The sequence below is a fragment of the Pleurodeles waltl genome, chromosome 7 (genome assembly GCF_031143425.1).
Source record: "Pleurodeles waltl isolate 20211129_DDA chromosome 7, aPleWal1.hap1.20221129, whole genome shotgun sequence".
NCBI classification, from domain to species: Eukaryota; Metazoa; Chordata; class Amphibia; order Caudata; family Salamandridae; genus Pleurodeles; species Pleurodeles waltl.
This window is the reverse complement of record NC_090446.1, coordinates 311,781,245-311,806,515: the sequence shown is the minus strand read 5'-3', so window position 1 is coordinate 311,806,515 and position 25,271 is coordinate 311,781,245. Positions and strand designations below refer to the sequence as shown.

At 41.3% G+C, this 25,271-nt stretch overlaps 2 protein-coding genes across 10 annotated transcripts in view; one reads left to right on the top strand and one right to left on the bottom strand.

Moving 5' to 3' along the window:
* Positions 1-19,361, bottom strand: part of MYBL2 (MYB proto-oncogene like 2) — a 337,297-nt gene extending 317,936 nt beyond the window's left edge. For 2 of the 9 annotated variants that reach the window (XM_069243769.1, XM_069243763.1), the window contains exon 1: positions 15,835-17,211. In XM_069243769.1, coding sequence (XP_069099870.1) covers positions 15,835-15,854 — 20 coding nt within the window. In that variant the 5' untranslated portion in view covers positions 15,855-17,211. Of the gene's footprint in view, positions 1-15,834; positions 17,212-18,074 lie in introns of those variants that run through there. The other 7 variants (XM_069243766.1, XM_069243761.1, XM_069243768.1 and 4 more) reach the window with 7 other exon arrangements.
* A 2,273-nt stretch (positions 19,362-21,634) lies between these two features.
* Positions 21,635-25,271, top strand: part of LOC138304057 (uncharacterized) — a 191,855-nt gene continuing 188,218 nt past the window's right edge. The window contains exon 1 of the mRNA XM_069243760.1: positions 21,635-24,142. The gene's annotated coding sequence lies outside the window, so the exon portion shown is untranslated. The remainder of the gene's footprint in view (positions 24,143-25,271) is intronic.

The following is a 25,271-nucleotide window of genomic DNA, read 5'->3' as shown; positions in this document are numbered from 1 at the left end:
GTGCGTAATATTATACAGTTACTGTGGCAACCAAGTGTGACATTGATGAACCTCTATCTATGAAACTAGCTTGATGACTTGGATTATACTATATTATGTTCCCAATACCGTATACCTGTTACCCAACTTGTCATTTAAGAAGCTGCTCATCATTGAGAAATAATGCAATGCTGATGTGGGAACTTTTGCACTGTGTGTTTTGTTGGGTTTTCTTTTTATGTGAAAAATCAATAAAAAAAGTTTGAAAACAAAAAAAAAAAATGCACTCCTGTATTAGATGGGCTCTACATCCACAAAATATAAAAATAAAAGGTAACTGTACCCATTCTACCAAGAACAAAACGACACTAGATGGTATTGGTAAACTACTGTAATGTATAGAATATTTATTTTTAAAAATGCCTTATACTTTCAAATTTACTTTAAATCCACCTGTTATTTCTCCTTGTTTCTGTGGAGCCAATCATGGCTTGGCAAGAATTAGGTTACATTTTGGCTGCTGAAGATAAAAACGTATCACAGGAGAAGGAAACAGATTTTATGCTATCGTCTTGGGTCATAACATGTATGTATACTTAACCAAAATGAATTGGTTAAAGGATTATCAATCTATTATTAAGACCAAATTAGCAATTAGTAAACCTGCCTTTACCAGGTTTCTATTGCGAGGCAGACAAGGTGGAACCACAAATGCAAGTAGCAAAGGTTTATAGCTGGTTCTTACTCAGAAGAGCATGCTGGCAAAGAAGTATGGATTGCCTTTGATTGGCAATGACCATTGTCAAGAGAATTAAAACGCTCAATGGTAAAGAGACCACAGTGCACATCTGGCAATTTGTGCAAGTATATTTGTGATATAAATTTACATTTAAGCGATCATAAGCATTTGATTAAAGTATTGACCATGTAGTGTTATTTAGAGCCATAGCTTCGATCGCAAGGGTATCCAAGCACTTGCAGAATTGTGTGTATATTGTAAAAAATGCAAAGGGAAAAAATGTAAGTTTTTAAGCTGATGTCAGACTGATGGGGGAGGGGATTACACAGGGAGTCCTGGCTCCCATCTGTAGTGGTTAAGTTCATATGCCACCCTACTATCGCCTACAAACATGGCCAGAAATACACCCACTCAGCACTTGACTCACAGTGGCAGTCAGGCTTCTCTAGAAGATAGTGGGGGGGGGGGGGGGGGGGGGGGGGGGGAGGTAAGAGCTCTGAACTCAGATAATAATGTACTGCCAAGTGCTTATCTTTTAAGCAAGAAAAAATACCGTAATCGCACAAAAGAACTAATTACTACACAGTTCTATGGAAGTTACATAATGGGTTCCAAACCAGGTTGTGTTAAACAGTTAGACGCATTCATTTGTTCCAGACAATCTCCTGTTATCCGTATTTCTCTCACAATGGTCAAGATTCCGTACCCACAGTCCACAACTTACTGAGTATAGGTGCCAATGGTTCAAATACTCACAGGTCAAAATGTGCAACTCCGCTTAATGTATCTTTCGGCCTTTGTCAAAAAAGTTTCACATGCGCAGCAACCGCCTCTGCACTAATTCCTGAGATTTAACTACTAGTTACGGTATCAGTTTGGGATGTGTGGCAGATGCCGACCAGGCTTCCACTGTCAAGGCACGATGCCAGTTTCACACACCGGCAGGCAATCCACGCCCACCCACTATGCAGGGGACATTCCTGTCTAACACAGGAGGTCTATTCCTGTGAAAGAGGTGGAAGAATATAAATGTAATGGGTACAATATTACATGTGCCATGGAAGGAGGAGGCAGCCGTAGTGTAATTTTCAAGATCAAATGGGATGAGGTATATAAAGATGATGATGATGCTTTGGTGGAAGTTAGAGAAAGTACAAGAAGTGGTTGTAAGGACAAAGGGTACTTATGACCAGAGTGAAGATATTCTGGGAAGTACATGACAAGCTTGTTGAAAAAGACCAGCATTTTGTTAAGCTGGAATAAAGTAATTCCACTTTTGAAGTTGAGGAACAATACTTTATCATTACGCCACAAAGTACACACAAATTTTGAGGCAAACAAAATAATGGTACTGTTGGCAAGGAATTGATCTTAAGACTAAACAAGCATTTTCAATGCAATAGGAATTTCCTTATGTTTCCACTTTCCGAAGATCTATGTACTGGGGCTGGAAGAAGCAGTAAGCAATAGTTCTAGGGCTGGAATGCCTTGGAGTCTGCAAACCTACTAATGTGAATGTTTTAAAGATTTTCACCAGCTCTTCTCTAATCTTTTCCCATAATGAGAAAGGTTGGAAATGTACTCCTGACAATGGCAGAAGTAGACGTTCTTCCAGGGTTGGGGAAAAAAGGTTGGAGGGAAAGTGAACTTGTAAGTGCTCAACAGATTTTCACATGAGCACAGATATACATGCGTATTTGCTCGTGCTCATGAAAGCCACTGATTCAAAGACATACCATGGGTGCACTTTTGGCTTTCTTTAAGATTTGGGCCCCTAATTAGGTATGGCTTTAACAAAGACATTTTGTTTTTATAAAACTTCTATTTCTCTTTCGGTCTGTTGGCTTTACTGTGAGTGATCACGTTCTGCTCTTCCACAAGGAGCATATTGGAACACACATTAGTTCTGTTCAGTGCCAGGAACTACTGTGGGAATCAGTGGTGTAACATAACTAGAGGGGGCCCCCTGCAAAGAACAAGGAACCGGACCCCCTCCCCTCCCAAGCCTCACTCAGTGTAGGTGCTGTGCTGAGAGGGCCCGTCTGGATGGGGCTACGGGCCTTTGTTACGTCACTGGTGTGTTTGTGCTTTTTTGAGACCAACATTTTTTTTTCTTTTTGCCAGTGTTTGCTACAATGTTGAGGGGCTGGAAGCTCCCACATCAATAATGTGTTACAAAAGCCATGTCAAAACAAGACACACATTGACGAAACCAAAAGACTCAAGTAAAAAAATAAAAAATAAAAAAAAAAAAACACAATACGATTGTTGGCTTTGCCAGTGCTTGTTTTTTTTTCATGCTTCCCATAATCTTGTTGAAACAGGGTACAGTGATTTTCTATTAGGAATTTTTTTTGGAAATACTAGCACACATCAACACATTTTACTAAATGACGCTTTAAAGAAATAGCACCTAACATTTCATAGTAGCAAAACGTTTTCCCACCATTTGCATTTTTTTCCTCAACATTGTATTTTCAAAGCAAATAATCATCACTCTTGCTTACAAGCTTCTGCAAACATTTACATCTAATCAGAGAAAATTCTGGGAGCATTACACTTAGCCTCACATTGCTAAATTTTTCAAACCCATGTACACTATTTCTTTTTTTCTTTTGACTGGAACCATGTCAGTAGTGTAGTGTGACCTTAAAACGTTTATTTATAGCACTCACCCTAATAATGAAGGCTTTTCATTAATGAACCATAAATACAAGTTCGAACAGCATTAACTTATTGGCACACATTACCTCAACTGCAGACAGTTCCTTTGTCTGTAAACTGGCAGCCAAAGGGTTTGTGCTGCAGGGGGTTGGGCCTACTTGTCCCAAGGACAAAACAAACATGAAAACTAGTTGCCCCTGACCCCAAATAATATGTCCTGGGAATCGGGCGATAGGAATGCCACATCCCTGGAAAGGTCACCCAAACATATCAAGAGTGTTCAAACAGTCATAGTGTAATAAGAATGTTAAGTTGGCCTGAATTATGTTCACGATTATAAAAAAGAGAGATTATTAAGACATGTACAATTATCATTTAAACCTTTAACTGAAATAAACTTTTGGCATTAGACTGTAATGCTCAAAACAGTCCCCAGAGGGCACTGTAATAAAAATATAATTTGTAAGAACCATGGTTATGTAACCATATTGTTAGCCCCTAGAGAGCACTGCCCCATGAAAAAACAGAGAAAATAATGCATTGTAAACATATACTTAGCCCCTAAAATACATTTTTTGGGCTAGCAGGCCTATTGCAATTATATTACAAACAAAGCCTTTAGCACAAAACTTTTCCTAGCTGTAGAACAAATGTTCTAGCCATGAGAAAGCTTAAAAGACACTGAATGGTGGGAGGGGTTCTCATTCCTTATCTGGTAAACAAACTAAGTCAAAACAGACTCAAACTAATTCGGATAGCACCAACCTGGGCTCGCCAACCATGGTACACAACACTGCTGGACCTATCTGTAGTACCTCACATCAAATTACCAAACAGGCCAGTTCTGTTAACTCAACACAAACAACAGATCAGACACCTGAATCCAGCATCGCTCAATCTAGCAATCTGGCTCCTGAAGTCTTAGAATTTGGGCACTTAGACCTTACACAAGAATGTATGGAGGTCATTAAACAAGCTAGAAAACCTACTACAAGACATTGTTACGCAAACAAATGGAAAAGATTTGTTCATTACTGCCACAATAATCAAATTCAACCACTACATGCTTCCACAAAGGACACTGTAAGCTACTTATTACACTTACAAAAGTCTAAGCTAGCATTCTCTTCAATTAAAATACATCTCACAGCAATATCTGCCTATCTGCAGATTACACATTCAACATCGCTTTTTAGAATCCCAGTCATCAAAGTATTTATGGAGGGATTAAAAAGAATCATACCCCCGAAAACACCACCAGTACCTTCGTGGAACCTTAATATTGTATTAACACGACTCATGGGACCACCATTTGAACCCATGCACTCTTGTGAAATGCAATACTTAACTTGGAAAGTAGCCTTTCTAATAGCCATCACATCACTTAGAAGAGTAAGTGAGATACAAGCATTTACTATACAAGAACCCTTTATACAAATACATAAACATAAAGTGGTTCTCCGTACAAATCCCAAATTCCTACCAAAGGTTATATCACCATTCCACCTAAACCAAACAGTGGAACTCCCAGTCTTCTTTCCACAGCCAGACTCAGTAGCCGAAAGAGCCTTACATACATTAGACATAAAAAGAGCACTAATGTATTATTACATTGACAGAACAAAACAATTTCGTAAAACAAAACAATTGTTCGTAGCCTTCCAAAAACCTCATGCAGGTAATCCTATATCCAAACAAGGCATTGCCAGATGGATAGTTAAATGTATTCAAACTTGCTATATTAAAGCAAAACAAGATTTACCTATTGCACCAAGAACACATTCCACTAGGAAGAAAGGCGCCACAATGGCTTTTCTGGGAAATATACCTATGACAGTAATTTGTAAGGCAGCCACATGGTCTACGTCTCATACATTCATGAAGCATTACTGTGTAGACGTGTTAACAACCCAACAAGCCACAGTAGGACAAGCTGTATTAAGAACATTATTTCAGACAACTTCAACTCCTACAGGTTAAGCCACCGCCCTCCCACCTCCCCGGGAGCCTGTAGACGTTAGAAGTTGGATAAAAACTGTAAATTTGTAAATAAATATTATTTTAATACACATTATGTACATACATACCTACTCCATTGCATGGGCACAATTAGTATATTCACAAATCCTACCTCACCCTCTGCGGGGAAAACAATCTAAGATGGAGTCGACGCCCATGCGCAATGGAGCCGAAAGGGAGGAGTCCCTCGGTCTCGTGACTCGAAAAGACTTCTTCGAAGAAAAACAACTTGTAACACTCCGAGCCCAACACTAGATGGCAGGATAATGCACAGCATGTGTATCTGCAGCTACACATGCCATTGAACATGGATATATATATATATATATATATATATATATATATATATATATATATATATATATATATCAATCTCGGAGAGATACCTGAGTTTTGTCTAATCCCAGTTTTGGATCAACCTAAAGCAGGATGAGGGATAATGTGCCTCTTACAAAGCACAAAGTGTAACATGCAAATCAATTAAGTGTTTTTTTATGTAAATAATATAGTGGGTTGTTTAGGGTAATACATATTTATTAGAAAGGACAACCTTAACCACTATGTTATGTTTTAAAGCCTGGATTTGTATTCCTCCAGACAAAGCACTCCTAATATAAATTAGGGTGACTGAAAATATGCACTTCTGCTGTTTTTTGTAGAATTATTGATTTGCCACATAATCCATTTGGTGCATTATTTGCTGCATAATCAAAAACATAATGAAGTAATACAATTAAAAAATGTGCTACATTATGCTGCATAATTTGCCTTTTGCTGCATAATTTATTCAGCCTTGCCTCATAAATTGGTGCTCCCCTGCCGCATGATTCCAGTGGCCCTGCATATTACTCCTACTAATATGAATGACATGTAACTAGAAGACCCTGCAGCCCTCATTCTCTTAAGTAAAATGTCCTATACTTTGAATTACTCTCTTATGAGTAATTGTCTCTGAATAATGTGTGTGTGTAATGCAAAGCACTCAACACCCTACACTGGGAGGAGTAGCACTATAAAAGAAATTAAATACACATGGAAGAGGATCTACGGAGAGAAGAGGGGCACTCTATGATGGTGGTTTGAGGGATTCCTTGGAGAAAGAGGTTTTACGAGGGTGCCAAAGTGTTGCATTGGGTGCAGGACCGGCTTTGTAGCACTAAAGCCAGCCCTGCCAGGGGGGTAGCTGTCATCCCTGCAGACTGCAGTGCTCCGGGCCCTGAGGCAAAAGCACTCCAAGAGCTGATTGTGGGATGAACTGGTAGGAAGGTATAGCCTATGAATGGAGGGGTTTTATTTTATTGTAATCCCTCCTTCAGATAGGACAACTAGCCTGATCTTCTGCAGCACTTCGGGTTGAGCAGAAGGTATTCTCATGAAGTGAAGTGGCATTTCAGTCACAATCTGCGAAGTAAGTAAATGTAAACCTGGAGACTATGTGGAGGCTTTGAGCAAACGGTGCCAGCACGGAGTTTGTGGACATGTAAGTGATCATGAAGTTCAGTGATCTGAAGTGTGAACAGGAACTTCAAGGACAGAACAGAAAGGATGAGGTTTAATGACCCACAGTTGAGCAGTAGCCTCAGGAGAAGAAGGTGAAGAGAAGATTCAGAACCTTACCATGAAGGATGTTACAGAACAGAGAGAAGACACAGATTTAATGGTGTGCAAGGGCAAAGTGAAATTCATGGTCCTGGCGAGTGTCAGTAGGCCAGCAGGTGAGATTCCGTGGAAAATGGATGGTACAGTTCTATCCAGTGTTGCTGACCTACACGTTATAAAAGGCTTTTCCCAAACGGATCACCTGTTACTAACCAAGTAATGCTTCATAAAAGGTTGCAATCTGCAAATGTGGGACACTTATTTTAGGTTGCCTATAGATGGAAGGCAGGTGGTTGGGGGAAATGGAGGAGAAAATGAGGGTAAGGAAGTGGAAGCATCACACAAAGGAGTAAGCAACACAGGGGGCCAAGGGAGAAACACACAAGGAGTGAAACACACATTACAAGGGGATTGGAGAGAGAGAAGAACACAGAACACGGGGAGAAACAAACAAGAAACTGACAGCATCACAAACAGGGGAAAAGAAGCACATGAAAGTGAGAACTACATTGAGTGTGAGGAGGGCGGGAGAGAAGCAGACAACAGAAAAAACACAGCACCGGTTGGGCATTTGGAGTGACCACACACAGGTGAGAAGGAGAGAGCTGAAAACACATACACTCTACTGAGCACTTAATCCAAAAGAAAAAAGGTTCCCTAAAAGTGATCAGTGGAAGAACAGAAACCAGCTAATGAGAGAGATGGTAAGGAGGCTATGCTCCAAAGGAGGACAGACACAAGATGGACAAGCTGGGACATGGAACGCTTTTGAATAAGAAGCAGGCAAATAATACTGACACAGACAACCAAAGGTAAGCAATTTCAGGCTTTAACCCCCTGTAAGTTCTTGTACTGTCTTGTAAGCTTGAGCTACAAATGTACTTCACACAGTGTAAGAAAGGCTCCCCATTAGCTCTTAGAGTTGCTGATAAACTCATCACAATCATTTAATTTTTTTCAGGTAGCAAGCACCCTGGAGAGAAGGCTTTTTTATCTGCCATATTTCTGTATCTTTTTCAACCCTTTCTATGCCCGATAATATTCTTTTCTCTTTTACCATCAGTCCTTTCTCTCTCAGCTGGCTGTCCTCGCTTACTTTCCCCTTCTCTAACTTCTCACTCTTCCAACATTCTTCCTCTCCATCTGTTTATATCCTTCTTGCCTCCTTTCTCACCATCATTTCTCTATGTTTCACACTCTCTAGTAGTACAACAACCTGTGAACTGCAAGTCTACGTTCAGAAGAACAGCGATGCATCTGGCCCTATAATTCATGTCAGCTGTCAAATTCTGCTTGGAGTGTATATACAGGGAGTGCAGAATTATTAGGCAAATGAGTATTTTGACCACATCATCCTCTTTATGCATGTTGTATTACTCCAAGCTGTATAGGCTTGAAAGCCTACTACCAATTAAGCATATTAGGTGATGTGCATCTCTGTAATGAGAAGGGGTGTGGTCTAATGACATCAACACCCTATATCAGGTGTGCATAATTATTAGGCAACTTCCTTTCCTTTGGCAAAATGGGTCAAAAGAAGGACTTAACAGGCTCAGAAAAGTCAAAAATAGTGAGATATCTTGCAGAGGGATGCAGCACTCTTAAAATTGCAAAGCTTCTGAAGCGTGATCATCGAACAATCAAGCGTTTCATTCAAAATAGTCAACAGGGTCGCAAGAAGCGTGTGGAAAAACCAAGGCGCAAAAAATCTGCCCATGAACTGAGAAAAGTCAAGCGTGCAGCTGCCACGATGCCACATTTCAGAGCTGCAACATCACTGGAGTGCCCAAAAGCACAAGGTGTGCAATACTCAGAGACATGGCCAAGGTAAGAAAGGCTGAAAGACGACCACCACTGAACAAGACACACAAGCTGAAACGTCAAGACTGGGCCAAGAAATATCTCAAGACTGATTTTTCTAAGGTTTTATGGACTGATGAAATGAGAGGGAGTCGTGATGGCCCAGATGGATGGGCCCGTGGCTGGATTGGTAAAGGGCAGAGAGCTCCAGTCCGACTCAGACGCCAGCAAGGTGGAGGTGGAGTACTGGTTTGGGCTGGTATCATCAAAGATGAGCTTGTGGGGCCTTTTCGGGTTGAGGATGGAGTCAAGCTCAACTCCCAGTCCTACTGCCAGTTCCTGGAAGACACCTTCTTCAAACAGTGGTACAGGAAGAAGTCTGCATCCTTCAAAAAAAACATGGTTTTCATGCAGGACAATGCTCCATCACACGCGTCCAAGTACTCCACAGCGTGGCTGGCAAGAAAGGGTATAAAAGAAGGAAATCTAATGACATGGCCTCCTTGTTCACCTGATCTGAACCCCATTGAGAACCTGTGGTCCATCATCAAATGTGAGATTTACAAGGAGGGAAAACAGTACACCTCTCTGAACAGTGTCTGGGAGGCTGTGGTTGCTGCTGCACGCAATGTTGATGGTGAACAGATCAAAACACTGACAGAATCCATGGATGGCAGGCTTTTGAGTGTCCTTGCAAAGAAAGGTGGCTATATTGGTCACTGATTTGTTTTTGTTTTGTTGTTGAATGTCAGAAATGTATATTTGTGAATGTTGAGGTGTTATATTGGTTTCACTGGTAATAATAAATAATTGAAATGGGTATATATTTTTTTTTGTTAAGTTGCCTAATAATTATGCACAGTAATAGTCACCTGCACACACAGATATCCCCCTAACATAGCTAAAACTAAAAACAAACTAAAAACTACTTCCAAAAATATTCAGCTTTGATATTAATGAGTTTTTTGGGTTCATTGAGAACATGGTTGTTGTTCAATAATAAAATTAATCCTCAAAAATACAGCTTGCCTAATAATTCTGCACTCCCTGTAGTTGATAGTTTTTCTCACTGTTAAATATGTCCAGGTATATGTGCATGTTTGTTCAATACTCCAATGTACAATACAACTAAAGAACATAAACCCAGAGGCGGTGCCTCCTTGGGAGCGAAGGAGTGTTGCCACCACCGACTGGTACTCTGGCAACTATTTTATTATCATTCAGCCTTCCTCGGTGTGTCCGTAAAAATTTCCATTTGTCCTGAATTTTGACCTTTGGTCTGAATTGTTACTCTCACTTCCCAGAACGTGCCTTCTTGCCAGGTGGTCACCCTAGACACCACAATGAAAATAGCATTTGTAAGAAACATGGTCATGTAACTATATAGTTAGCCCCTAGAGGGCATAACTCTACAAAAAGAAAATGGCAATAAATAATACAAAAATAGAAAATGGCAATACAAAAAATTGTAGCGTAACCATATATGTAGCCCCTAGGGAGCATAGTGCATTACATATTTTCAGGGGTAGCAGGCCTATAGCAACGATATTACAAACAAGGCCCTTAAAACACAACCTATTCCCATCTGGTAAACAAGAGTTCCAGACATGAAAATGCTTAATAAGACACGGAGTGGTGGGAGGGGGTTATTATTTTGGGCCCCCCACTAACTTAGTGTGGGGATCCAAAGATGACCTAGACAGTGTGTGTTGTGCTGAACGTTTTGGTGGTGGTCTCATTCTTCTAGGAAACAAATTGTGAAAAAGAATGTCTGCAAAGCATCATGGGTCGAATTTTCCCGAATGCAGTGAATATTGTAGTATTGGCTCTCCTGCTGTGCTAGGAGAGCCACTTTCCGTTTGAGGATTTCTGTTCTATGTCAGGGTTTACCAATTCTAAGTGTTTTAAAGTGAGAGCCACAAGAAATGACTGATTATGTAACTGTGAACAATAAGACCACCGCTTCAATACCGCCAATAGAGTTCACGCTGTTCGCGCCATGACCGCCATGCAGCACGAAGGGGAGGGACCAAAAAAAAAAAAAGCATTTGCATTGCAATGGGTTTCACGTTTGCTCAAGTTAGAACTATTACCATTGTAAACTCCTAACCGGACTATTCTTGCCACATAAATTGAAAATGAAAAGTAAACAGTTTCACATAACTAACCAGACTTTTCTTGCCATATAAACTGAAAAGTAAAAGTTTTACATAAGCGAGCCGATGGCAGCCATCAGCGCAAAGCAGACACACAAAGGGAAATAAAAGTTTGCAGCAGTGAAACCTATCGGCAAAAGTGCAGTTATCCATGTAACTGGCAAAAGTGCTATTATCTCTGTAACCAGCAAAAGTGCAAGTGCAGGCTGCTGCGGTCACCAGGATTGCCCTGCAACGGTGCTGACTATTCCCAGGAGTTGCTACTCTGCTGCCCTGTGGCACGCTGACCTTTGCCAGTCACACACACTTTGCTAGATATTGTCCAGGTGACTCCAGGGCCTTGTGCCGTGCCCCGTCTCTCCAAAATCTCAGCCCCTGAAGAATACGACAAGCAGTGCCCGGCTTCTCGTAGGACTGCCGAGACTCACTTCCCTGGCCAGCACCATAACTCAAGCCCCCACTGCCAGTTCTGCACAGCAAGCTGTCGCTCTTGGCAGGGAGACCATCCTTTCAAATGCACCCCCCACTCCTGGCAACGGAGTTACTGGACTAACTCCAGAAGAAAATCACCCTGTTGTGAGGTGCGGGACAAAGTGGCACTGTGTGGTGGTGGCAAGGAGATTGACACACACACCGCAGCAGCTGCTGGAGTAGCCACTGTGCCCTCCCGAGACCCTCAGGCACAGCCCCCTTCAGCGGCTGTCACTCACCTGGGTTGGTGCGTCTGGGGCGTGGCCAGGCTCGACCCAAGGAGTCGCAGTCACCGCCTGCACCATTGGGGGCTGGTGGACCCCCCCCCCGAGCCCTGCATCACAGGAGCCTCAGCACTGGCCTTTCCGTCACCTTTTCCAGGCCGCGCCAGAGGAGAACATGTGGCCGGGGGCACAGCCGTAAGTCCTCGAGGCGAAGTGCCTCCACTGATCGCCCACCTGTATTTACTTGAGGTGAAGCACCCCCATCACTTGTACGCCCCCCCTCAGCACCAGACACCAGCAGCAGCACCCTTTCCCAGCCTAGGGAAAGGGAACACAGCCGGGAGGAATTACCATAATCCCTGGGGGTAAAGCGCCTCTATTTGGTCCGTGGAAGCAATCACTCGCCATAGCTTTTAGGACATGGAGGACACATCTACAGAGGTCCTGTACCCCCCAAGCCCTTGTGATTTACTGTATTGATGGGCATAGGAATGCAGGAGCTCCTGGGCCCTTCCCCATTACTTCTAATTTACCGTATACCTTAGAAAAGGCATTAAAATATACGGTGGCCCATGTAGGGAAGGTATTTTGGGGCGACTGTTGTTATGCTCTGCATTCTGTTTACCGCCTACCACACCACAGAGGTGCAGGTGCACTGGTTTATGGGGTTGTGCTGGTAACCTATACTACAAGGGAACCTGTGGCAGGCACAGCAATGATTGTTCCCCAATGTTTTATCCTGATATGTGCCAAATGGGAATGTTTCCTTTTATATGTATTCATGATGAAGTTTTGGTATTCATGACAACACGTTTATTGTGAAATGGGCCGGAGGGGAATATTTTACTATGAGCCTCAGGATGATATCTTGGCATCTCTGATATTATGCTTATTCTGATGTGCATTTTTGGTGACAATGACAACCTGACGACTGCTGCTGTTGCAGGATATTAATTGTGACCAGTTTGTTTACCTGGCTTCTGCTCGTTTTCGCAGAGTACTAGTAATCTGTGTAACATTCTGACAACTGCTTGTGTTAGCCGGGTATTACTGATGCATGTTGTTTTTGGTCTATTGATGTTTTATTCAATACAGTTTATTTTTATATCATTTGGTATTGTGTTTCTTTTGTGGTGTGTATATTGTGTCACGTGTGTGGTGTATGATGTGCAACCACTTTACACATTGTCTCGGGGAGAAGCCTGACTGCCCATGCCAAGCTACTAAGGGGGTAAAGCAGGGGTTGGTTATCTTTGGTATGCAACTCCCTCGCCCTGACTAGTGTTGGGTTTTGCATTGCTTAGGTGCATACCCTAGCCAACCAGAAACCCAATTTTTACAAATCTACCAATTACATCAATTGATTTTTTAAAGGAAAGCCCATGAACGAGTGAAAATGATGGGTGTGGTTAAAAAAAAAAAAAAAAAAAAAAAAACAGTACTTACAACGGGTCAAAGCGCTTGCACGCTCTACCTCAAAACTGTGTATGAAATTGTGTGCCCAATATGCCAAAGCAACGGTACAAACAAATGCATAGTTATTTTGTGTGATGTACTCTCTAAATAGGAATAAATGAAGATTGTTGATAAAGCAAATACCAAATCTGACGGACCTACTTGATGATTGATTTGTGAAACGGACCAATAATGGTGTTCCATTTTTATTTGGACTTAAACTTAATATTTGAAATGCTCAGGCACAATACACAAGTAAATCTCCTAGTATCATCCAAGAAGAAATGAAGCTGTGGCAAGAATAAATTATGTAATCAAAAAGGTCAATATAACTGGCTACGTGTGATAAGGAAAATTGGGAAAGAAAGCTGGGAAAGATGATGTGGGCATATTATATTACGAGATAGGGTACCACTGGTGAATGTATTTTTAGGATCCTGAGAACACTCAATCTTCAAAAGCAAACAAGGTTGGATGCAACCAATAAGAGTTGTTCTTTGGGATGCTTAGAAGTGAGAAATGCATTGAGGGCACACAAACAAAAAGCCAGAATTGCTAAAGGGATAGGAATGGAGTGAAGAAAACGCATGTGAAAGTAACTCAATAAATACATGCTTAGCAGGTATGGAAGAATTAGGAAATCGAAAGTTTGAGTAATACAACTAAACTGTTATGCAGGCACTTACGACTGTTGTAAGATTACAAGATGGCAAAGGGTGGCACCTTGATAGGTTGTCCTTGGCAAAGAATGGGACTGGTAACCTTAGAGTAGGGTTCCTGGCAAATATAAAGTTGAGTAATTGATGGGTGGCTAATGGAGAGCAGGATGTAGGGGTGTAAGAAATTTGTGAACACATAGAAAGTGGGTACGGGTGACTAAGGGCCATTGAGTCCTGGTTTTCCTCCAGACGAAAGTGGGAACGGTAATTTTATCAGCCCTTAATCAAGGCAAGAAATGTTAAAAGTTTTGGAAGAAAAATTTGAACTCAAAGAAATTCAATAGCGGTATAGTTGTTCATAATAATCTTTATTGGGAAATGACAACCAATAATATTCATTTTATTTATTAGACTTCAACAAGTTAGGTTTTTTGTAGTTTTGTGGTTCCGTTTAATTTCTGGATTTTTATTAAATTTTGAGAGGTGGTGCAGTAAACCAGTAACTTTATACCTTACTTTTTTTCCATATCCCCTTGACAATATAACAGTAGTTGTATCTCAATACAATGGTTCTATCCACAAAGTTGTTTGTAGAATGTTTTACTTTACAGAGGTTTGAGGGGGCACTGGTGGTGAAGGAGTTGCCACTGTCCTGCATAGTGATTAGAAAAAAAATGAAACACTTAGGACATGAAGGTATCTTTACTACAGATTGTCTTGAAGTGTGTGGACAACACTTAAAGTGTGGGCATTATGCATGATGACCAAAGGGACTCCGTGGTCATAGCAAACACAACACAGACAAAATATCACAAGCTAGTCATTCATACGTCACTCAGAAATGCTACAGGGCCAGCAACACTGCACACAGGTAAACTGCAATATGAATTCAACCAACCTTAAAAATAAAAAATAAAAAAGGCAAATCACAATAAAAGTCCCCCGACTCCCCTTTCCCGCACTAGAGTCATACCACGATGTTTAAGATATCACCGCTCAAACTAATATGGCCATTATAATTTTGCAGAAAATCTTCAAACTTTATCAGAAATGGGAACACCAGAGTCCTAGGAATAAACCAGAACATCATCCTCACACACATCATGTGACGATTCAAACCTAATCTTCGAGGAAAAACTCACAACCACTTAACACACACACGGAGTCTAATCAAGAACTTACCGCTATACTACAAGGTCGTTCTACTAGCACGTGTTATACAAATGCTCATAACACATATACAATTAGCTGTATAAAAGAAATATAACGCAATTTACTTAAGGTTTTAGAGGTAACCCGTGATCAGTGTGAAGACACAAAGCACTCTATGTCTAAAGATAAACAAGCAAAAAGAAACGTGCAACACATTTCAAGTTTGAATAAACAAAGTATGGTTACCAAATGGTTTAATCTGTCCGGATGCAAAACCGCCCACTAAAGGTCGTTTATAACGCGCATAAACAAGAAATGTGTGTTTAATATGGCTGAATGTCAGATACAAAGGGGACACAAAAGGATGCGTAAAAGAGGTTCCAATTTAACCCCTAATAATATTAAACTGTTACTTAGTTTGTCATGTGAAAAAGCCAAGGACAAACTAACAAAGCGTGAAAAATGAGACTCAGACTTATAAAAAAAAAAAATCACTTTGTAGACGCCATTGAAAGTAAGAGTAAAATAGGCGGGCAACCTTTGCGTCTATGGAAGAGAGGGAAGCCATAATATGGGCGGGATCCAGACACAAAAACCGGGCAAGAGACTCAAGGGTGAAGGCATAAACACAGAAATACAGTCGGCAAGACACGCGGACACACAGTTCCATGCCATCCCAAAAACACACCATAACAGAGCAAAAACAAATAGATTTGTAAATTATTTAACAAGGTACCGAACTGACTTTCGACTATTTTGGTCCTGTCTTTACAAAACTATCTCGTGCCCGCTGCCTCCCTGCGAGAGACCGAGTCTAGGGATCCCAGTGACAGTTCTCGCCTGTATTGGGACCCAGGTCTACTAGCAGTGGCCAGGCTCGGCTCTGTGTGAGTACAGGCTTCACCAAAAATACTCACCTGCGACTCCGCCGAGCCATCCTCCATGCAGCTGCACGTCAGCCTGCTGTATGACGGGGGTGGGGGGTCCCCAGTCCTAGAGGGGACGTATGGGGTCACCCCCGGCTCTGCTCAGAAGTTGCCCGCGCTCTGTTCTTTTTTCATTTCTATCTCGCGCCAACTAGTCCCAGCTGCCCAGGGAGGATGCGCGCGCAACTCGGAGGAGGGTCCAATAAGCATAAGACTGGCAGTCTGGAAGGGAGTGTTGGAAGACAGTCTGCAAATATGTCCCCACAACAGACACCCGAAGAGGGACGAAAGGAGTTTCTGGGCTGAAAACAGAGTAAGAAAACTGAGAGGATCTTAGGAGACCGGGGTGAGGATACCAATGGGGAAAGTGGCCTGCTCGCCAATCAGTAGACAGTAAGAACAACATGAATGGTAAAAGGAAATTGCTCCTACCAAGCTCCACTCCCGCTTGCAGGGAATCTTATAGGGTAGACATAGGTGGTTAGGGTGAACGGGACGATGCAATGCGTTAATAAAACACACATAGCACTACGCAGGGAACCCGAGAAAGAAAACAGGAAATACTATCTAGTTGGCTGCCCCTCTTTTTCGTACTAGCTGCACGAAGACAACTAGAAAACGAGGAAATCCTCGAAAAACTAATAATTAACGTCCTTTTGGCTCTTTCATATTGAATGCGCTTTTGCTACTATGCGCTGTCAATGTTAGGGGTATATTGGATAAGTATTATGGGCTTGTTTTCCAATTCAGTAGGCACCCTCTAAATTTAAAAGATGATGCGGCAATAAGGGTCGAATTTAACGTACCCTTCGATGGAGGAATTTGTAGGGAGAGGTTCGCAAAAATAAAAAAAACTTACAAAGAGTGTATGGTGCGTGGGAATCCCAAATCAGATGAGCTACGGCAAATGTCTGCGAGGTACAGTGACCTCAACAAGCGGTCAATGCGAGAACAGCCGTAGCAACATTATGGAGGAAACGGCTGAGAAAATCAAACTGGACGTGCTTGATGGGAACAGTATCTGTAAATAGCAATCACCAGAAAAGGGGGCTGTTTAGTTGGAAACTAGCAACGGATGGGAACCGGATCGACGAACTGTGAGACAGCCCAGAATTGTATGTCCATGCTGCCCTATAGGGATTCAGAGCATTGGCAATGTTGATGTGTCCACTCCGAAGATACGGGGGATATGATCTAGCACGACATGCCAGTGCCAGGTCCTCGCTGCTCCTGCGGGGACTGTCTCAACCCTGTAGGCTGGTGGCGGCGCAGGGCCATTCAGTGGATCTGCCGATGGACAAGAAAAGCTGTGCCCCTTCTTACAAAGAGCAACCCCTCCCACCCCCCCCAAAATCACCAGAGATGCCCGCGCCTAACAATGACGCTAGCTTTTGGCGACCTGACCTTTCCATCTCCCTCTTTTTTGTCTATGATTCGTTGCCCTGAAGGCAACAAGGGCATCCATCTTTGATGCTGGCAGTTTACACTGGGACGTCCTCCTTACTGGTGTATGTCTGAGTGGAACGTGAGGCGGCCATATTGGGCCAGTCTTACTTGAGCTTGAAAACGGGTTTAAAGACAGAAGGCGTCAAACACAGTAGTACTAGGTGAATGAGGCGCATCGTCGAGGTAATATTAAGTAATGTAATTTTTAGATACTGATGTTGAAGGATAAGTTCGATTACTTCCGCAAGACGCGATGTTTTCAACATGTTCATGTTTTCTTACTACGGACAGGACTTTTTCTGGATAGTATTGTTCAGTGCTTAAAAAATTCTTACTTAGCCCGACGCAAGTTCTTTAAAAGGACAGCACCTAGCTCCAGCCCTTCTTTTATTTAAAAAAAGGACAATATAAAGCGCAGAGGCAGGAAAGTAAGTAATTTGGATTTAATGTAGATAAAGTCCCCAGAGACGGCAGCCGTGTTGTGTAAGACATTTCTGTGAATGAGTTGCAATTGGACACCGTGCTGTACTTCAATTCCTTATTAAGTTTCTACATGCATCAGGAACAGGCCACCCGTCTCCGCCAACCGCCTCCCATCTCTCTCCACCCTCGAACCTCCGATCCGCCCAGGTTTTAAAATTCTAGGGCTATGACGCAGTAATTTCCAACACCACACATCCCGCACCTTTAATAATAAAGGAAACAAAAGAAAATAAGAGAGTACAAAAAAACCAACAGATATGACAATACTAAACAATTAATCTATTACAAAATCTTTTACCCACCCCAGTAATTCTATTTTTCCTCTTATTAGTGTCCAAATTTTGATTCTTTTCCGGCTCTTGTGACTCTTGTACCTCTGCACCGTATATCCCTTGCCCATCTAAAAGACTGATTAGATAGGGTGCACGATGGGGGGGGGAAATGGCGCTCAAGGATAGTATATGTTGTGTAAAAATGGTGAACTCACAGGGGAACACTCCCAACTGGTTTACCTTGTAAACACACACAGAAACAATTGTGATGCACTCATTAATAATTACCTATAAATAAATCACATATAGCCGTCTAATTGTAATCTCATAAGTAACACTACCGTAGATCCAAAAATCATCACAAATACAGTCCATTAATGGATTCCAGTCCTTTAAAGTTTATTCATGGATACTCCCGATTCCACTAGGCAATACAATTTCCTCCGTGGTGTGTATACAGATGAACAGCTCAGTGCGTTTTCAGTACTCCGTTGTTAAGGTTAGTAGATGTACAACCTTCGATGTGATTTAACAGATATACAGCCAACACGTGTTTCGTCTTCGGGCATGGACCCAAACGACTTCTTCAGGGCTGAAATTTCATTACAACAGAGCACTTGAAACAAATGTGAGGACTTGTATACAAAAGGTATACCACCATGCCTCCTTAAAATTGAGCCCATAAATAGAAAGAAAGTGAAGTGCCAGAAAAAAATCAACAAAGTGAAAAAAGAAGAGCATGCCACAAGAAAAAAAAAAAGGGACCTAGACACCAAGCTGTGAAAAATCCCAATGAAATAAGCCATCGCTACGGAACTCTGCAATACCATGAGCAATCATAATTGCATCATGACAACTCCGGTGAAAAAACCCGTGCAACAATGCGCAAAAGTTCTAATAACAAATCACCTTGTCCAACATACTATAATATCATACCAGAAAACCTAATAACATGTCACCGTATTGATAAGACTTCAAACCACGCATGTAGTCTACTGACAAAAAACGGTAGGAATCCAAAAAAAAACCTTGAATCCAGTGGCGCGCGGCATGTAAATAATGGTCCTCCGACAGAAAACGCAATATCGGATAATGTCCGAATCCAAGAGGAGTCCAAAACTGTAGGCATGAACAAGATACATCATCAAATATGGTAATCTAGTAAAGTATATGACTTATACGACTGAATAGTCAATCGTCCGGTAACTAAAACCCTGTGACACACTTCCTGGTTATGAAGAAATATCTCGAATTCAAACAGACCGTGAGTACGCTAATATCACAATAATATGGGAGTGCCCAGACGAGCTTTGCACTACCGTCACGTAAAGACGGAAGTACCTAAATAGAATAGCTGACATCAATGACGGACTACAATTGGTTCAAAGTAAAGAAACAAAGAACAGACGATATTCCACATTTCGCACTCAACTGCGCTACCCTCACGTAAAAATGAAAGTACCTAAATAGAATAGCTGACATCAGTGACGGACTACAATGGGTTCGAAGTAAAGAAACAAAGACCAGGCTATATTCCACAATTCGCACATAACTGACAGGTACCTAAGTATCAAAACTGTGCGCTGCCCTCACATAGAGATGAAAGTGCCTAAATAAGTTGCTCAACAATAATAACCGAATAATATGTTTATAATTTTAAAAAAAAAACAAATAACGACCTGCAACCTATAATTCACCTAAATCCAACGGGCACCTTAGTATTCCAAACTGTACTGAATATTCTAAACAAAATACAGAACTTGAGCTATCTGTAACCTGGCGATCATCCCATCCTACCAAAATGTTGAAGGGGGTACCAATTACTATCCCTCAAGTATTAAAGCAAATAACAATAAATGTAACCGCAACCTTGATGAAAACCACTAATATCTTAGTATTCTGAACTACAATCGATATAGGAAATCTATAAAATGTCATCAATAACAATAAATGGATTGCACCCACAAAGAAAGTTAAGAAAAATAAAATATATACAACCCCAAAAGAAAGGGTATTATTATATGTCTAAATACCACACCAATTCCTGATAATAACTATTTCAAGTGCACTGTGATGAGAAATCATCACATATTGGTTATGAACAGAAACCAAAATGGCAGTCGCCACCAAAAAACAATTATTTAAACAACAGAATGCCTCACTTAAGTCTATGTGGAACAATTGCAGTTGATGTGATAATAAAACAATGGTGAAATTAAATTAGTAAGAGCAATAGCAATATCAAAACAAATGCACTACAGACATTGTGAATGATGCATGTATTAAACAATGTCCAAACTTTCATTCCCCCGAAAAATATTCAAGCTCCCTATCAGTATTAAGGCCTAATTCAACCACTTTTAGTCTCATTATCAATGTTGCTTCCTTCTTACGCATAGTAAGTTCCCTATTGCCCCCTCAGGGGTCTCTCGAAACATGTTCAAACCCCAAAAATTCAAAATTCTTATGCTTGTCCTGCAAATCACAGGCCATGATGTGTGCCACTATAGGGTATCTAGTGTCACCATTTTTTAGCACCCTTATATGCTCACTAATTCTACTGTTGAGAGGACAAATTGTACTCCCAATATATATACGAGTACATTTGCACCGTATCATAAGATGACAAAGGAAGTATTGCAATTAATGGCTGTCTTGACCTTGTTTATATGGTTCATTGTAGCTGAGAACTCATTAATACCATGGCGCGCCCAACGGCATACCCCGCAACCCCCACAGCTAAAAAAAAAAAAAAAAAAAAAAAACTACCCTGCGTTTGAATAACCAGGTGTTAGGGGGGGTGTTCGTCATGAAACCGGGACTGAGAATACTTGTCAGGGACCTACCCCTACGAAATGTAAACGCTGCCTTATCAGATATAAAATTCCTCAAGACCTCATCTTGATACAAAATATCCCAATGCCTGTTGACAATTTTTCTGAGAGCCAGGGATGGGCTAGTGTAATCAGTGACCAATCTAACCTTGTCAATCTCTTTCTTGGGTTTACCCTGATTTTTGGATTTCAATGTGTCCCTTCTAGAGATACGTTTAATTCTTTGTTGTGCTTTTTTGATTAGACGTTTTGAATAGCCCGTGCCTCAAATCTCATACTTATCTTATTCATACAATCAATTAAATCATCCTCTTTACTACAGTTGCATCTTGCTCTTACCAATTCTCCATATGATATCGACCCAATCTGATGTTTCGGATTTGTACTCGCAGCATGTAGAATAGAATTGCATGCCGTAACTTTCCGAAATAGTCTACTATGTATCCTGTTATCGTCAACAAAAAGTTCTACATCCAAAAACGGAATGATCTTAGGACTGTAGTGGTAAGTAAATCTAATATTCATATGATTAGAATTCAAAAATAGAGGCACGGGCTATTCAAAACGTCTAATCACAAAAGCACAACTAAGAATTAAACATATCTCTAGAAGTGATACATTGAAATCCAAAAATCATGGTAAATCCAAGAAAGAGATTGACACGGTTAGATTTGTCACTGATTACAGTAGCACATCCCTGGCTCTCAGAAAAATTGTCAACAGGCATTGGGATATTTGTGGCATGCTGTTCTTTTTTCACTTTGTTGATTGTTTTCTGGCACTTCACTTTCTTTCTATTCATGGGCTCAATTTTAAGGAGGCATGGTGGTATATCTTTTGTATACAACAAGTCCTCATATTTGTTCCTTGTCCATCTAGTTCTTCCCCTTCATCACCCCTTCCCGGTTCTCCAGGTATTCCTTTATAGGAACCCCCAGGTGTGCTACAATTAGTGTGTCTCAAAGTTGATGTGCCTGGCTGATTAATCTTATCATCATCCACCCCACTGGGATCATTCACTTTGTCATCCAGATTTTTTCCCTCATATCCTTCTGGACACACAGCAACAAGTTTCAAATTCCATATCTTCCTACTTTGCGACCTCACTGCATTATGTAACACATGCTTTACTAGTTCTGGTTCAAAGTACTGACTCTCCCCTTTCACCACCCTGAAGGGTTTTTTAATCCTCACTCAGTCTCCTGCTTTAACCTGAGTCAGTTTCACACTGTGCGCCTTATCATAATAAGATTTACTTCTGTCTTGTGTTCTTTCCATTTTCTTTTTAACATCACTCAAGGACCAAAAATCCATTCCACATTTGCACAACCACGCAGGATTACATTTCCATCTAGGTTTCCTACCCCTCATGGCAACAAACGGGCTAATACCAGTTGCCTCATTCTCTGTCACCCTATATGCCCAGACCGCCTTCCATACCGCAGTATGCCAATCGTACTGTTTCCTCATTGCCGCTTGAATAACTCCCTTTAACACCCTGTTAAACCTCTCAAAAGTACTGTTCCCACTAGGATTGTATAATGGGGTAGTCTTGTGCGATAAACCAACTCTTTCAAATATATTTTGGCACTATTTGAAACAAACTGTACTCCATTGTCACTTAAAAGTAAAGCCGGAATTCCTTCAGAATAAAACATTTGATCCAAACACTCCAATACAGATGCAGTATCTGCCTTTTTAACTACCCTGACCACCGGCCATTTTGAAAAAAGATCCATGATGACCACCAAATACTCCTGTAGTTCTCCAATAGGTCCCCTGTAATCTACAGCTACACATTCCCAAAGCCCTTCTGGAACTAACTTCTGATCCATAGGTGGTCTTAAGGTGTGTAAGGTCTTGGCAGCAGACAAACAAGCGGTTTAAATATATATATATATATATATATATTTTTTTTTTACCTTCTTTTCCTTTTTGTTATATGTTCATTTGCCCACATTACAAGTTACTGCAAGTAGAAGGAACAGGGACAGGGACAGGAAAATAGAGAAGAACTCCCCAGAAGATTCAAAAGTGAGCCAAGAAGAGAACAGGAGAAGATAGGTCTAGAAGGAAGAGCAAGGAGAGAAAAAGTCTTAGGAAAGTAGAAGATAGCCAAAAACAAAACTACCTCAGATGAGTTAGGACCCAGAGCAGTGGAGCAGGAGACAAAGGACTATAGACACGAGAAGACAGAGGAACAGAGATACCAGTGTAGAGAAAAAAAAGAAAACCAGAAAATCTTACCATTCCACCAACAGTTGTTTCTCTACTTTTTTCCACATGTCCCTCCTGAGAATCCGCCTGGAAGGAAGAAAACAGAGAAGAGAAACACCTTGTGAATACCAAAAAGCAGACCAAAGACGCACATAAGATTATACCCTATGCTCCATTGAAACTGTCCAATAAAGGGACATTTCAAAGCATACAGCTGACTAAGCGTCATCCTTACGGTATCCCGTGTCACAATGCCAAATTTACAATCAGGGGCTAACTTCTTTAATTCCGCTACACACTCATCAACATCTTCCCCTTTCTGCTGTATACATTGAAAACATTTAAATCCTGTAATAGCAATACACACTTTTGGCGCAAAACACTTATCAAGATCCTGTAAAGCTGCAGAAAAAACATTCCCATCTCCGCTCGGTAAATTCTTCTGCATTCTACTATATGCCTTTAAACCAACATGGCCCAAAGAATGCAATAAAATTATTTTTTTCTGTTCCCCTGACATCCTTCTTTCCTCATCAATGGCCTTGATATAATTATTAAAATAATCCTTCCATTCTGTCCATTTTATTGAAGGCTCTGCCCCAGAGACCAAAAACGCATGAGGAGGACTAATACTGAAGTTCTGTTGCGCCATTGTGATAATAGAAACACTCTGGTACCAGTGCAAAAGTACTGAAAAGGAGTATGACCGGTTCCTATTAATTAAAGTCTAAACAATCGTTCACTTCCTGTTGAATTGACTCTTTTAATTTTTCCATTGTTTACTTGTTTTCTCCTAAATGACGCTGCCTTTATCAAATGTGCACCGATGTGGGGCACGTGTCAGTGTTGCCTTGACAACACTAAAACATTGCTGCCATCTGATCCGGAGCGCGCACCAGTGTTGTGTTGACAGCCACCAAACAACACTGAGATGACGGGTACGCCAGCGCGTCATGCCGTCTTCTCGTAAGGAAAAAACAATCGCCTAAGACTTGTGGAGCGGTGCACTGTTAATACTGTCTTCGCAGGCCTACCTCGCGACTATCGGTAAGTTTAAAATTGTCTTTCAATTTCTTCGGTAAACAGCGCAGTAGCTCCACTTACTGGGCACCAGATCGTATATAGATACTTTTTTCAGGCAGGCGATTAGATGAGGCTGCAATTCTTCTCGTTCTTGTAGAGTGTAATGAAATCAGCTGGTTCCACACGTCGCCAGATTTTGTTGTGTAAGACATTTCTCTGAATTAGTTGCAGCTGGGCACTGTGCTGTACTTCAGTTCTTTATTAAGTTTCTACATGTATCAGGAACAGGCCATCCTCCATCCGTTTCTGCAAACCGCCTCCCGTCTCTCCCCACCCTCAAACCTCCGATCCTCCCAGGTTCTATAATTCTAGCATCATGGCAACTTCCATGACGCAGTAATTACCAACTCAACAAGACGTGTGGTAGGAGTGCTTGGTGATTCGAATGCATGTCAAAATTTTAGCAGAGGAAAGTGGGAGATTAAAAAACAAAATCGTAAGAAAGATGTTTTTTCCATTGAAGCAGAAACAATTTGACCCAGGAGACAACCAAAATAAAGCAATTTTTTTTGTTTAAAAAAATCAGGAATCTCTTGCCAAAATCGGGTCTATTGGCATGTACACACTTGGTACGTTAACAGCAATTATCTCGTGGCAGTCACGCAGGAGTGATGTATCACGTACCCATCCAGTGGAAGCATTTAAAAGCAAACAAAATACTACAGAAAGAAATCAATAGTACCACCCAATACTACACACCCTCACCCTCTTCACATTGAACCAAAATGGGAAACGTGATGAGGAGAGCCAAGGCTTATTTAAAATAAAGTTATAAAGAACTGTCTTTTCGCATGATCACCCCCACGTTTTTGGACTGCTGCTTGTTATTTGAATCTAAAGGTACACAGAATCCTGTGAAACAGGCCTTAGTGCCAGGGCTGTTACCCTGAAAACATGCATGTCTAACTGGTTATCCCACAATTGGCATACATTAACTTACTTATAAGAATGTAGTACCATGGGTACCCAGGGCCTATAGGGTAAGTGTCCCACATTGACTGTTGCACTTTTTGTGCCACCACAAGTGTGACAACACAAAACATGACTACCAGTCTGCCGTTTGGCAGCTGGCAGAGCTAAACCGCTGGGTTTG